This window comes from Musa acuminata, chromosome BXJ3-4, assembly GCF_036884655.1.
Source record: "Musa acuminata AAA Group cultivar baxijiao chromosome BXJ3-4, Cavendish_Baxijiao_AAA, whole genome shotgun sequence".
Lineage (NCBI taxonomy): Eukaryota > Viridiplantae > Streptophyta > Magnoliopsida > Zingiberales > Musaceae > Musa > Musa acuminata.
The window spans coordinates 4,097,795-4,113,676 of record NC_088352.1 but is presented as its reverse complement, the minus strand read 5'-3'; the positions used below and the strand labels follow the sequence as shown (position 1 = coordinate 4,113,676).

The 15,882-nt window shown below is 37.3% G+C and overlaps 1 protein-coding gene across 1 annotated transcript; it reads left to right on the top strand.

The window, feature by feature from the left end:
- Positions 1–844: 844 nt before the first annotated feature.
- On the top strand, positions 845–14,080 carry LOC135636827 (zinc finger CCCH domain-containing protein 19-like). The gene is made up of 10 exons (XM_065148901.1): positions 845–2,474; positions 2,549–2,628; positions 3,331–3,518; positions 5,399–6,314; positions 6,391–6,518; positions 8,662–8,721; positions 8,803–8,853; positions 8,958–9,028; positions 10,683–10,834; positions 10,942–14,080. Exons 1-10 carry the CDS (start codon positions 1,030–1,032, stop codon positions 13,815–13,817), a joined length of 5,967 nt encoding a protein of 1,988 aa, XP_065004973.1. The 5' UTR covers positions 845–1,029; the 3' UTR covers positions 13,818–14,080.
- Positions 14,081–15,882: the final 1,802 nt, after the last annotated feature.

Below are 15,882 nucleotides of genomic sequence, written 5' to 3'. Positions count from 1 at the left end.
GAGATGAGATGACATGATGAAAGAAAGAGAAGGGAAGAGTAAAATTTATTTATTTTATTTTGTATCAAATAAAAGTAAAATGTAAAGAGAGATTATGAGAATAAAAAGGAAGTTTAATCAAGATTAATAAGAAAGAACTAAAGTGTGATCAAGTCATTCCTTTTTAATGAGAAAAAAGATAGGTGATTTCTCAAGAAAACATCCAAAAGTATCTTCGTTTACTTTTTCTCAAATAATATTTTTAATTTTTTTTAAAAAATCAAATACTCCTTAAAAATTTTTCAATCAATTTTTTTAATTTATTTTTAATCTATTTCTAATTATTAAAGTCGTTTATAGTTATTTTCAATAGTGTTTATGATATTTTATTGATATACAAAAAATATTATAAATAATATCATATCATTTTTTTACTGTCATTACTCATTTATTATTATAATATTATGTTTTTAAATTTATAATTAGTTTGATTAATGCCAAAAGTTTATTTCGATTATTTATAATATTCTTAAATAGATTTTATAATATCTTTATTATGACGGCCAAAATATTATAACAGATATAAAAAAATTTAAATATTTTTAAAAATTAGAAGTACTATTTAAAAAATTAAAATAGAGTTACCGATTAGAAAATATTCAAAATATGGTTTTTTTCTAAGAAAAAGGGCAAAAAAATCATCTCTTTGTAGCATTTATAAAAGGGGGGATTTCGATGATCGCCACCAAACGCAGCAAAGCTTGTTTCACGGAGAATTTATAGAAGGTATTCGATTACCGTTTATCCGAAACTCGCTTTCATCTTGACCGTCCATCTACATGTTCCAGGAAGACCGAAACTGCTTTGTGCACGATTGCCAACCCTCACCAGGAAACGAATGTATCAGAAATCTCCAGCGGGAATCATAGCGAAATGGAATCGAGGCAAAACGCCTCCTTTCGCATTGCTCAATCCGGCCGAAACCGGGAAGATCAGAGTTTTCCGGAACCCTAGTTCGGAGTTCTCCCGTTTGCTTGCCTGAAACGGTCGATGGAAGAAGAATCGGGAGGAGAGGATGCCCGGGACGTCGCGGAGCCCTATTCGCCACCGACGCCGTCGGTGGGGGTTGACGAGGCCCGTCTTTCCCAATGCGATCGGGCGGAGTGCGGAGGAGAGGCTGGTTGTTCTTCCGTGCACCAGGGCTCCTCCGTGGCGTTGCCCCACTTCGGCTCGGACGTAGATGTCCTGAAACTTGCCGCCTTGGAGTCTGTCCCTGATGTCACCTACGCCGGTGATGGTGATGGAGAGGCGGCGTCATTGGAGGTGAAGGAAGCCGATGACTCACCAATTTTCCTGCGGGGGCAGGTGGCGGAGCACGATGAGGCAGAGGTCTCGTTGCCTCAGGGCTTTCCTGTGGGATCCTCCTGCTGCTCTGATGGAGGTTTTGAGAAAGTGATCGCATTTGAGCCTGATGCAGGTGACCTCTTGAAAGAGGAGGTACTGCACATGGCAGCGGAAGAGACCAAAAGAACGCTAATTCCCCAATGGCAACAGGACAAGGATAGTCTCAAGCAAGAGGTTTCGAGTTCTCTGGGCTCGCCTGCTCTGTCTCCCTCTGGTTCTGATGGCGTTCTCCTGAAATTTGCTTCCTTTGAGACTGACGCCACCTCCACCATTGCTGGTGAAGATGGTGCTGTGGAAGAGGCAAATATGGATGTCGACAGTGTGCAAGTTCCCCTACAGCATCATGAAAAGGACGGTGTTCAGGAAGAGGTTCTGATGCTTCCCTGTAGCTCTGATGTTGGCCTTCTGAAATTTGCTGCCTCTGAGACCGTCATCAGTGCCAACACTGCAAACGATGATGTTGCTCTGGAAGAGGCAGTGACTCAGATGGATGTCGATGGTGTGCTAAGTTTCGCATGTAAGCAGGCAGAGAACTGTGGGGGGGAGGACATTTCAATGCCTAAGAGCCCTGTTGCTTTGTCACCCTCCGTCTCCAAAGAACGACTTGAGAAAGTAGCAGCCTTTGAGCCTGACGCTCTTGCCACCGCAGGCGATGATGATGCTGTGAAGGAAGATGATACTGTGAAGGAAGAGGTGTCATTGGTTGATGCGGACAAATTGGACAATGTACCGCTTCCCCTATATGAGCAGATAGTAGATGTTGGGGGGCAAGAACTTACGATGCCTCAGGTCTCCCTTGCTGAGTTTCCCTCTGTCTCTGATAGAGAAGATGAGAACATTGCTAAGATTGAGCATGATGCATCCACCATGTCTCATGGCAGTGCTGATGTTATCGATGATGAGCCAGCACAAAAGGATGCAAAGACAGATGATACATCAGTTGTTGAACAAAGGGGTGGAGGGCGGCGGAAGAGGGGCCGACCACCGAAGGCTCAGGGACAGGCAGCGAGGACACTTTCAAAGAGAAAAGAGGAGGAAGAGGTGTGCTTTATATGCTTTGATGGAGGTGATCTTGTGGTCTGTGATCGTAGGTTAGTATGCTTTCACTGCCATTTTGTTATGTCCTATTTTGTTTTTACTGGTTTTTCCTTTCTTTTGTTTCTAGAGGGTGTCCAAAGGTATACCATCCTTCATGTGTTAATCGAGATGAGGCTTTTTTCCGTGCAAAGGGTCGATGGACCTGTGGTATGTTCTGCACTGTTTCTTCTACAATTTTGTTGGCTTGCCTCTTCAATTCCTCGCAAATGTTCCCGATCTAGGATAACGTGTATTCGTTAATAATGGCATTACTGAGGAGACACGTTCATTATTGCCTAACAAACCTCTCTTCTTATCCACCCATGAGATCATATAGGTAACCATTATATTTGATTCTAGATTAGTCCTAGTAATTTTCAACTCTCAGAAATATTAGTCAATGACTTCAATGTTTTGATTGAGCTAACAGCTCATTATAAAGTTGCACAGTTGTAATTATCTTATAGAGAGAAACTTCTAGAAAATGTTGCTAAATTTATGATGAACAAGTAGTGGATTTTTTTGGGATGGTTAGTAGTGGATGATAGGCATGGATTTATTGGGGAAATTTTGATGGCATATTAGCTAACAAGTATTAGGTTTTCAAAGCTTAGATTTCAAATTGGAGTAAGAAGAATTGAATGAACAAGTCTAGCAGGAGAGCATCATATTCAAGGACTGTCACATTTTAGAATTTCGATTCTTCTCTATTTATTATCTTCCTTTTTCTGCTTTCTGATGTACAATTTATAAGAGCAAAAATTGTTTTTATGTTTGAATTTCTTATCCTGTTGAAGTTATGATGACCCATGGTTCTTGATTCCCTGTTGAGTGTCTCTAATGTATATATTCTTTATTGTTGCATTCTAGGCTGGCATATATGTAGCAGCTGCGAAAGATCTGCCCACCATATGTGCTTTACTTGTACTCATGCTTTGTGTAGAGGGTGCATCAAAGAATCTGGATTTTTTTGTGTCAGAGGAAATAAAGGCTTCTGCCAAACATGCATGAGCACTGTGATGCTGATAGAGACAAATGAGCATGGGAATGAGAAAATGGTTTGTTCTATTTTCTAATTCTGTATGTTGCTTCCTATTAAACTCTACAAAAATTTACCACAGAAACTTACCTTCGATTCATGCGTGAATTCATTTGTTGTATGAAAATGTTGCTGGAATATAATGGTCTATCTTCTTTCTCTTGATTTCTTTACTGAATGCTTTGGCCTTTCTGGGTTCCCTTCAAGCTTTTCACTTTTTCTTTTAAATCACAGTATTTTAACTTATTACAATTTTTTTAATTATTTTGTGTTCAATTAGTGTCAACATAATATGGGAACTTTTGTGTGTTCCTGATACAACACATGTTGTTGACATGCATTCTCCCTTTTCTATTTAACCTTGTTGCATATATTGTAATTACTTTTTTCTGTTTTTCCAATCTACTGACAAAAGAATGATGTAAGTATACTCATTTCTGTGGTCAACATATGAACTGTCTTCTCCAAACATTGTGTAACATATAATGTTTTTTGCTAGATGAAGGAATTGAGTTTGATTGTTAAGTATCTTTTTGTCAGGTCAGTCAATTGGATAATTGCTTTCAATATTTTCCTCATGTTTGATATGTCATGTCTTGTTGGTTTTTATTCACACCTCAGAATATATGGACCAAGTTGTCTTTATGCAGCAGCTTCGACCATTTATGATATAATGCTGATGCAGAAGAATTATTCTGGTGGACTAGACAGCATTTTGGGGGTTGTTGTTAAGAAGGAACAATAGTTTGAAGGAAGAAATTCAGATATGTCAGATTTGCATAACAATGAATATAAAGATACACAAAGGCCATCCTTCATCAAAATCTCACATTTTATTGCTTAGAGATCTTAGTGGAATGCTATATTTCTTTCTGCTGTGTTGCAATCTTTGGAACCTTGATTTGAATCTTCTGAAGTAAACTAAATCTCATAGAGGAATTTCTATGTAACAAAATGTCTCTTTCTGAAGATTTGTACATATCTTTCATTCAAACTCTTAGAATACCATATTTGCTATTTACTCTTTGAAAAAATATATATGTTATTGGAAATTCAACATTTGTTTGTATATGATATTGAGTTAAATCTAAAAGGTATATCCTAAATATAAAAATAATCTCACTTTATTTTCCTATGGAGATGATAAATGTGAAGCTAGAAAGATGTAAAAAGAGGTAAAAAGGGTCTTCACTGTATTAGATATACTCAATTGGTTAATTAATAATATAAGGACAAAATCTAAAGAATGACATATATTACCAAATATTTATTTTCAGTTGCCCAAATATATATATATATATATATATATATATATATATATATATATATATATATATATATTTATATATCAGAGAGGTAAATATGGTATTATAATGTTTTGAGTGGCAAGTATGTTACAAGATTTCGGAGTATATCTAATGTTATGTTCCTACAAAAAGAGATAAGTTAATCTTCCAAAAGTTAATTTTTAGTGACCTCTAAAAATAGGACATAAACATCAATTGTACGTGCAATAGAATTCTCAAGTTTAATCTTGCAAATTATTTAACTAAATGATGCAAATCAGAGGGAAATCTTAAATTGGTGCACTATAGGGAAGTATGATCCCATTGAATCTATGGAATAAAAATAATGTGAAACCCGGCAGCTTTGGGTGTAAATTGATACGTGGCACTTGGGCACCTGCTTTTAGGTGCTATCAACATATTTCATGTTGTTATGTTCTTTTAAGATATGATAATTGTTTGTCTTTTTCTTTTTTACCACAGTGGTTCTGGCTTGAAAACATTAACATCAAGTTTCTCCTTTGTGTTAGTTTGTTTCTACTATTATTATATTCTCGAATATCTCCAACTCATCTTCAATATGATAACACAGTGTTATTCTTTGTATACGCAGATCAGAGTAGATTTTGATGACAAAAGTAGTTTTGAATATTTGTTCAAAGACTACTGGTTAGAATTGAAAGCAAAATTATCATTGACATTAGAAGAATTGACAAGGGCCAAAAACTCGACTAAGAAATCCGATGTAGCCACTGAAAAAGAGGACTCTTCTGATGATTTGCATAATGCTAAACAAGCACAAGTGTCAAGTTCAGACAGCTCTCCAGAGCATAAAGAAAGCCTTTCTTCCAGGAGGAAGATAAGGAAAAGATCTAGAAACACTGTCAATGAGGAAGGCTCAGTAAAAGTAGTAGAAAATGATGGGACATCGGTCTCCAGGGACAGCAACTGGGCTTCAGATGAACTTTTAGAGTTTGTGTTGCATATGAAAAATGGTGATAGGACTGCTCTATCCCAGTTTGATGTTCAAGGTCTTTTGCTCGAGTATATTAAAACAAATAAACTCCGTGATCCTCGTAGAAAAAGCCAGATTGTTTGTGATTCAAGGCTACAGAACCTTTTTGGAAAGCAACGTGTGGGGCATTTTGAAATGCTGAAACTTCTTGAATCACATTTTCTTTTGAAAGATGTTTCACCACTGGATACTGAGGACAAGCAAGGAGGGGTTGTAGATCCTGATCCTGATACTGATCAAATAAATGCAAGAACTAGTGATATATCCTTGAAGATAATGCCCGACAAGAGACGGAAAACAAGAAAGAAGGTGGAAAAGGAGCTACTAAATGACCTTGATGATTATGCAGCAATCGATGTTCATAACATAAGCTTAATGTATCTATGTCGCAATTTAATGGAGGAGTTGGTTGATGATATTTCATTTGAAGAGAAAGTTATTGGATCATTTGTAAGGATAAGGATTTCTGGTGTTGGTCAACGGCAAGATCTGTACCGATTAGTCCAAGTTGTTGGTAAGCTTCATTTGCTTTTAAATATCTTTTAGTTTTATGCTGCTTGCACCAGATGTTTACCTGTATATTTATACAGGTACAAGCAGAGCAGCAGAAAGATACAAAAGCGGGAAGAAGACTACTAATGTCACACTTGAGATACTGAATTTAAACAAGGAGGAGGTTATTCCCATTGATATTATATCTAATCAGGAGTTCACCGAGGTGAACTTTTTTCTTGACAACTTACGTTTGGTATTAATTGTCTGCATGAATGGAGTTATATTATTTTCTTCACGTTTCCATACCTATGTAAAACAAACATGTTTGAGTTTTCATACTTTTTCATTTTCTAGGTTTTCTCTTTCTACAGATCTTTTGATTAACAATTCACTAAATTCTTTTATGTGCACATCCACAAACATGGCAGCTGGTGCTAAACTATTTATCTTGTTTTTGTGATATTTGAATGCACATCTCTAGGACAAGGAATAGGTGGATTCTTGCCTCTTCTGATCTTCCATAATATGTTAACTTTCTAGAGACAGGTAACATACTATAGTTGCTCTTTACCTTGAGGTTAACACCATGAAACCATTTCAGATCAGGAGTTCACATTTTTTAATTATAACTAACATGTCTTCTCTTGCTCATGTGTAGTTTTTGGTTTTTATTTTCTGCACTAAAGGGCAATGTCTTTTTCTTCTCTTCCTATATCTACATATAAGCTCTGTTAGTATTATACTTGCTCATCTCCTTGGTTTTTCTCTACTCTAGACCTTTTAATTAATACTTAACTAAATTATCCTGTGCACATATCCACAAAAATGCAAGCTGGTCTTTGACTGTCCATCTTATTTTTCATGATAAATGGATGCCCATCTTCAAGCCTGCAGGAATAAATGGTCTGTTGCCTTTTCTGATCTTCCATAATATATTACTTTTTAGGAAGAAATGATGTACAATCACTCCTTATATGTGATTCCTCTTTCTCAAACAATTCCTACAGCTGAAGATGTATAGCAGATGCTGTTTACATAGCATGAGATCAAGTGATGCCATGTTATTTTTCACTCTTTTTTCATTCATAATGATTATATAGTTGTGTTTGTTTGCATATGTTGGCTAATATTGCATTAGTCATGTATGTCTTCTATTAATAAGAATAGACAATATTTTTAGTAATTAATCACAAATATTTAAATATTTAACAAATAGGAGGATTAAATAAATGTTCTTATTTTTAAAATCAAAGCCAAGTAAAATCTGAAAGGACATGAGATGAGGCAGATGACTGTGGAAAACCTTTTAGACATGTGCTTCAAGTGGAACATGGCAGTTTGGTTTGAGCATTTTAATTTTTGAGATGAAATTGGAGATTGGACTATTATTCATTTTATTTGATTATCACAAAGTTTATCTCATGACTTATGGGCGATCTGAATGCCACTTGTACTAAGCAATCTGGCTGGCATCAGATGATCATGCAAATCTTTAAGAGCCCTGATGCAACAGATGACAGATTTGAAGGAAAAACTATTGTGAAGATCAGATAGCAAGCAGGACTGTTGCACTGTATTTCCAGCATGTTTGATTGCAATAAATACTGGCTCAAACCAGTCAAGGCCCCATAACTGGTCCTGACGCTTCTTGGCCACAAGGAAGATCTATCACAAATTAAATAATACATGCATGCCCTTTTTCATGAAAACTGACCTCTCAAGTTGCACAAACCTGAGAGTCCGGTGAGACTGCAAGAGGGGCATTTGTCCAGGGGTAAGAAGGGAGGGGCAGCCGCTGATCACAGGGGGGATTATCATCATACTAGCTCTTACAACACTATATATAAGAGGTTTTTACGCCTGAGAATTGTAGGAACATCTCTTTTCTTTTGTATTCTTCATCAACGTATTAGGATCTTTATTTCTTAGATTAGTGCTCTTGGAGGTCCTCCTGTTTACTTTATTTTTGTTTTCTTTACTGTTGGGATTGCATGTGTATGTTCTGTATGGGGGGCCGAGGAGGTTAGGATGACCAACAGTTTTTTACTTTTGACAATGGATATTGTAGCATTGCAAAACATGATTTTTTTTTGCAGGCCTCTCAAGACATAACTTATAGTTGAGATTAATTAATAATGGATTAGATAATTTTTTCATGAGGCAAGATCTGACTTGCTCTCTTTTTGCAATGCTGTTAAGCCCCTTATGACAATTACTTTTAGTAGCCTCTGTAGAAATCCTTAATGGCTCTAAAATGGTTGCCCTTGTCTATCTTATGCTGCCATGGATTATATTTAAATGTTAGTCTTTTGACTGTGCAAGCTTTTATCAATCTTTGCATGACATGATTCATGTTTTTCATGCAGGAGGAATGCAAACGCTTAAGACAAAGTATTAAATGTGGATTTATTGGTCGGCTAACAGTGGTACCCCTCTATTTTCTTATTCTCAGCCTGATCTAGATGTGTAACAGAATATCTTAAATGACTTTTGTTTATATTTCTTAGGGAGATGTTCAGGAAAAGGCTGGATCTCTCCAGGCTGTTAGAATAAATGATGTAAGTGTCTTCCCTCTAAAATTTGTTTTATTTTGATGGAGAAGTTAAGGATAGCTTATGATTTCCCACTCCGGTATGGTTGCTATACTGTTTCTCTTTATCAGTGGTTGGAAAGTGAGAAGTTAAGGCTTGGTCATCTTCGTGATCGTGCTAGTGAAAAAGGTCGTAGAAAAGAATATCCTTTAATTTTACACTTTCTTATTGTTTCAGTCGTACTGAATCCTGCATCCTTCTGCTTATGATATTGTTTATTGTTTCTGAAGACAATTAGATTGATAGGTCTTTTCACATTATCTATCTTTTGGGTAGGTTTCTTGTTCTTGTTAGTTCATTGAATATGCATCATCGGTTGGTTCTTTTTCTGTGGTTGTGCATTTTGAGAAAGAATCTCTTAAGCATCATCCCTAGTGCAAGGATGCTTGTGTCTATGGGCTTGTACGAAAGTATGCCTGGATGCTTGTTCATGTGGTTGTTTTCCTGCTTGTGCATGCACAGAGATGACTGATTGGGAACATTTTTGGTGATTGAACAAACAGGATACTTCCACTGCAAGGTCTGTTTGGAAATACGTTGATGGTCTTGCTTATCAAAAGTCATCTAGGTGAAGCAACAAAGCATAGTTAGCTTCAACATCATAGATGGTATTTCCATGGTTTCAAATTTCGACCATAGTGGTTAGTATGTTCTGGTATCGACTGGCTAAGTTCCAGTTTGGAACATATAGCTTGTAACTGGCATAAAGTCATTTAATTTTTTTTACTTAATGATACTAGACGCTTCAAGTTGGTACATTGCTCGATATACCTGTGGTCCTGTACCATACTGGTCTGGTAGGTTATTAAATCTGGTAATGGACCAAGATTTAAATCTTCCAGTATTTGTACTTTTCTTTATAATCAGCAATTTTATTGTGTGGCTTTACCAAGTTGCATAGGAATGATATGCATGCATAGTTGCTGTTTCTGGCATATGCACATATAGCGTAGTTGTGTGGCTCGTGCAACTTACAAATTGCAAGTGGTGTCTAAGATTCTTCCTCTTCATTACTAATAAAAACATTAAAAAAATGACAGTTCTCATGTGAAAAATGCTTCTTGATTGGACAATTCCATTACTTCTGGTTTCTTTTATCTGAGAGAAAAATGCTACCTGTGGTCAATAGGATGTAATAGTTTAAGATAGCATATGCTTGTAGCTTGCTTAGTTTTGTATACCATTCATTGGAATATTAGTGGCTTCAACTTAAAAAATCCTTTCATTACGTTAGCAAATACCTTTCTTTACGTTAGCAAATAATTTTTTCCTTACTATTCTGTGATCCTATGGCTTTCTAATTATGGAGTTCTTTTCCTGCTCTTTTTGTATAATTTTTGAGTTGCAATCAATAAGTTAGATTTTTTTAATTGTTGACTAGTTTCTCTTTTGAGTAAGTCAATATTGTTATACCTTAATAGCTCCTACCATCTCTAGAGGGTTGATGCTGGTTGAGCCTTTTGTCAAGTCTTCCAGAGAGCATTATGAATAGCAATTGTGCTCTATAGCTTGATTAATTTTCTTGTTGCTTGTCATGAGTAAAATTCTCCATAGAATATCAATAACTTGGTGAGGTGCAAATCAACCACTTTATCAAGCTCTTTGCCATTTTCGTGATACATTTTGTGGTCTCCGATGTAATTTTTTTTAGCTGAGTATGTGTTTCCCAACAAACTTGACATGCTTGCAGTTCTTTTTTTTCATAGTTGATGCTGTCAGCATGATCATGTTTAACTGATTGCCTGCACTAATGAGCATTGCCAAAAGATGTTTCTATGGCCTTAACTCCGTTTAACGCTTAGAGAGTGTGTAGAGAAGCTGCAGCTATTGAGCACACCTGAAGAGCGTAATCGTAGGCTTAATGAGGTCCCTGAAATACATACTGACCCACATATGGATCCGGACTATGAGTCTGCCGAGGAAGAAGAGTCAGATATAAGAAAACAAGGTATAAGGCAACTTGGAATTTCATTTCATGTGTTAAAGGTTTTTCCTCAGATCATTTAGTTTGTTGATGACTAGATCTAAAGTATAATTTGATTTCTGAACATGCAGATTACTATAACAGATCAAGAGGATCTTCCTTCATTAGGAATGGGAAGGAGGTTAAGTCTCCTGGAAAAGGAGGTTCTATTTTAAGTGCTAGCTGGAGTGGTTCACGGAAAAATTCAAACACTTGGGAGTCAAACAGAAGTACACTGATTGAAGGTGCTTCTATTACAGATTCTTCTTCTGTCAGAGGTGTCAATACAATCGAGTTTTCCTTGAATCAGGCTAATGATGTGTGCCAGGCAAGTAGTTCTGAGGCTTCAAAAAATCATGGGATTGCAAGTTCTTCAGATGCCAGTCTTTATAACGAGAAAGTGATTAGATCTGAACAGTTAGCTGATGGTGCGCAAGGAAATAAAAAAGCATCTTTACCAGGTGGGCTTGCAGCAATAGCAAATGAATCGGATAAGATTTGGCACTATCAAGATCCCTCTGGGAAAGTTCAAGGGCCATTTTCAATCATTCAATTACGAAAGTGGAATACTACTGGATACTTCCCTCGTAATTTGAAAATATGGAGAACTTCTGAGAAGCAAGAAGACTCCATATTACTGAGTGATGCACTGGTTGGTCAATTTGAGAAAGACTTGCCGGAGTGGGAACCTCACAATAACAGCACTTCCCAATCAGCAACTAATTTGGAAGGTATTCAGAGAGGAAGTATTAATATTGCATTGTCTAACAGCAAGAACGATGCACAAAAATATAAATTTGGAGAAAATGAGAAGTGGGACACCAGGGATTCATCAAATGTGTCTATTCCTACTACACAACCAAGTAGCAAATGTTGGTTGATCGCTGAAGGTTCTATAAATAAACACTTGTCATCTAGTGCTTCTTTGCAAACTACCACTTCAGCCTCGGTTAGCACTTCGAGGGGCAGGGAGGAACTGCAGTGTTCCCTGACGATTAATGAATCCAGTAGAAGTTCATCACATTCATCGAGGGAATTGGACACATGCTCCGGACAAGTTGTGCTTGGTCAAAATGTTATTTTAGATGGTGCTAAATCTCATTCTGCATCTCGATCCACAACAGACACTGTTTTCTTGGGGAAAACCATTGCTTTGACCCAGCATCCAGATAAAATTGATGCTTTGGGTAACTTTCACAAAAAGAATTCTGAACTTGAGTCATCATCAGCTTCAGAAAATCAAACAGCTCCTGAGTTGCCTCTGAGGGATGAAATGAACCGACCAAGTTATGTGATGGATTTTGGTGGCTCTAGTTCCACCAAAATTGGGGCTGGCTTGTGCAGCAACCAGTCATTAGAAATGAAGATGACCCTGTCCCATAGACCGGCAGCAAGTGGGATATTATCTTCTGAACATGATCAGCTATCTTCTTCTCAGTCGGATGATAGGCAGGATCATCTTTTTGTCTTGCATGGCCAACATGATCCTGACAAGGAGTTGCTGAGAGTGCATGATAGATCATCTGATGAAACTACAAGGAAATCAGATGGAAGTGGAAGAAATAGTGATTTTGTGGCTTGTGCTCAAAAGGGGCCTTCAGTTTCATCCGTTTGCTTCCATCCTGAGAGGCTTAGTTTTCAATTGGAGACTAGTGATCCATCTAAAGATCCCAAGGAAAACACTCATGTGACTGAAGTAGAAAATTTAGCACCAGCAGCCAGTTCCAAAATTTTCAGGGTTGACTCAATGAGTAATTCAGCTCCTCTTGCTGTTTCTGTGGACAACCAGTTACATCAAACTTTAACTATTCCATATCCAGGATCTAATCTAGTCCCGGAGGTCTCATCTGAAGCACCTGATCTAAGCACTCATCCTAGTAATGCAGCTGCTAACTTATTTGTTCAATCAATCTCAGCTCAGAGGTCACAGACATCTGCAGCTCCCACCCCAGAGCCACACAAACCAGGTCATGAGCCTATGCATTCTGCAACACATACAAAGAGCAGTAACAAGTTGACTCCATCTGTACCACACATGACACCTAATGGATGGAACACTGCTACTGATTGTGCCATAGTTAACAATACCCACTCGCTTCCTTCCGATGGTTCTAACACACTCTCGTCTTCTCATTTTGGTGCGAATGCAACTCTTGTACCTGTTCAACAAACACAACTGGGTTTTGATCCTGGATCCAGTGTTCAAAACACTGGTTTTGCAGTGGCTGCACAAAATCCAAACATAAACCTTGGACCTGTACAAGGTACTGGAAATATGAATTGGACACCAGTGCCACAAGGAAACATGAATGCTGGCTGGGGAATGGTAGCACACGGTAGCATGAACATGCCTTGTGGACAATCAGCTCAAACTATTGCAAATCTGAACATGGGTCTGGGAGCTCAAAATCAGGTAAATACAATGATGAACACAGGTTGGGTAGCACCAGCACATGGAAACACAAATATGAATGTAGCTTGGGTATCTCCGGTGGTGGGGAACACTAAGCAACCTTCTGGATGGGGAGGTCAGTCGCAAGGAAATTTAACAGCAAATCCTGTTTGGACCATGCTTTTACCAGGTCATCACACAAACCCTAGTCCTGGTTGGGTAGCACCGGCACCCTCAAATGCAAACCGGAGTTGGGAAACACCAGCACAGGGGACCATGAATACGGATGCTTCCTGGGGATCACAACAAGGAAATATCAACCCATGTTGGGTTCCATCAGCTGGAAATTCTCAGAGCTCAAGTACAAGACCACCACAAAGTGGAAGCAGGCATTTGGGTCGGTGTGACAACTTGCAAGGCAATGACTCAGGGCAAGCAAAACAGAGGCCTTCATGGAACAGGATGCAGTCTGGTGGGGGATCATCTCTACCTCCAAGAGGGCAGACGGGCATATGCAAATTCCACGAGATGGGGCACTGCAAGAAAGGAGCATCATGTAACTATTTCCACCCATAAATGAGAAAGGATCTACGAAGCAGGTAACTTTTTGGTTTTTGTTAAAGTTTCCTTTTCCATCTGTTTGTCGGAGTCGCAACCGTGCATTCCTGTGAGCTGTATTTTGTGGTGATGCCATGTAGAACATGGATGTTGTTGAAAGATCATACGAAGCCAACGTCACCTGCCTCTGTTTACTGTCTTCTTAGTCATGATCCTCTTTACTCGCATTTGAATCAAGACTATGATAGATATAATACAAAGCTCTTGAACTTGAGTCGGAAGATACCTCTCCCGGTTCTGCTTTTTGTGTACTTGGATTACTGCATGGCTTTTCATTCTTTCTTTTTTGTTCTGTTTCACAGAAGGGATAGTCTTTCAAAACGTTGTGCGGAAGTGGCAGTATGTGTTAGGTGAATTTGACACAGTAACAATCATGCTTTCTCTTATTAGATGAACTTGTTGGTTGACAAAAAGATCATGTCTGCCTTAATGCAATATCAACAATATAAGGTTTGCAAGATCTATGTTAATCATAGCCCCTTTCTTCTAGAGATTTCTTATTTAAGAATCTATGTATAGTTTCTCTATGCTAACATTTGTTTCATTATCCAGAAGTAGAGTACACTATATTAGTAACATTACGCAACATCTATCAGATGCATGACAAGATGATGACTGCAGTTGTGCATTATTTACGAGTTCGAAGGGACTATTTGCATGGATCCTAGTTTGCATGCAAATTGGAAAGGTCCTATATAATTATCTTCAAATTCAAAAGAAGATTGCTATGTCTGAAGCAGGCAAGATTTTTCCTTTTTTTTTTCTTTGCTGAGTTTGATATGGTGTGGGAGAACAAGCTAGGTCATGTTACTCGAGTAGGAATGTGACAATGGTAGGTAGCATGAGTTAGGGAGGTGCAATCTATCTTCCAATTAGAGTTCAAAGAGACACCTCCAAAGAATCAATAGATGGTGAGCAAAGAGGCAACATTATTCTAATGTACAAGTGTGTCATTTACACTTGATGTTGTGATCATCAATTGTTGCTTGAGCAAAGATCCAATGATTTTTCTATTTCGTGGGAACTTTTTCTAATATTTAAAGCTGGCAAGAGCTCTTATATAAGTTAGGTTGTCTTTTGTATTGGCTATACGATTGGTGTAAAGATACATTTATGTATCCATTGATGAAGAAAAAAGCAAACTCAAAGGCATTTGATGCTCACCTTTAAACAAATGCATATGAGGAAGGTGGCATGCACGACTCTAAGTTGGCTCTATAAAAGTCGCCTGCAGGTAATGACTGTGGCAATTAAATAATGCTAAGATGTGGAGGAATAGACAGCGAGCTTCGCTTTAATGTTCGCTGCAGCATCACTGATCTATGGAAATTATTGCATAGGGAGTAGAGAGGCAAACGAGGGGACAAGCTGCATCGATCCTGTTGAAGCTTTTCTTGGTTTGCTTCAACCTGGAGCTGCACTGCTGGTCTCTCTTTTGTCTTTGCCCCCACTCACAGATTCGATGCATCTCGTCCACGGCAGTCGTTTGTACTTTACAATGGGTGATCTTTAATTTAGACATTCATGCAATAAATAACACTTTTATAATATTACTGCTTGTAATCCTCTTTTTATTATTTATTAGGGTTAAGATTCATTTTCATTTAGCTCATGTGATTTTGATTGTGAACCGTTCTTATGATTTACTGATATCTAAAATAACTTTTATATTTTTTTAAAAATATAATATATAAGTTTTTTTTATAAGTAATATAATATATAAGTTCTTCTCGTTTAAGTCTGAATTAATTTTTATATTTTTAAAATATAAAATAACTCTTATATTTTTAAAAATAACTCTTACGTACCGTATCGATTCATAATAAATTATTAATATAATGACACGTATAATTTAAGTTAAAAAAAATATTTTAGCTCATGTGGCTTTGATTATATTTAAAATAACTCTTCTATTTAAAAAAAATAGCATATAAGTCTCTCCTGTTAAATTTGAGTCGATAGACGTTAGAGTATATCATTAATAAATCATTAATATAATGATATATGTAATTTAAATTAAAAA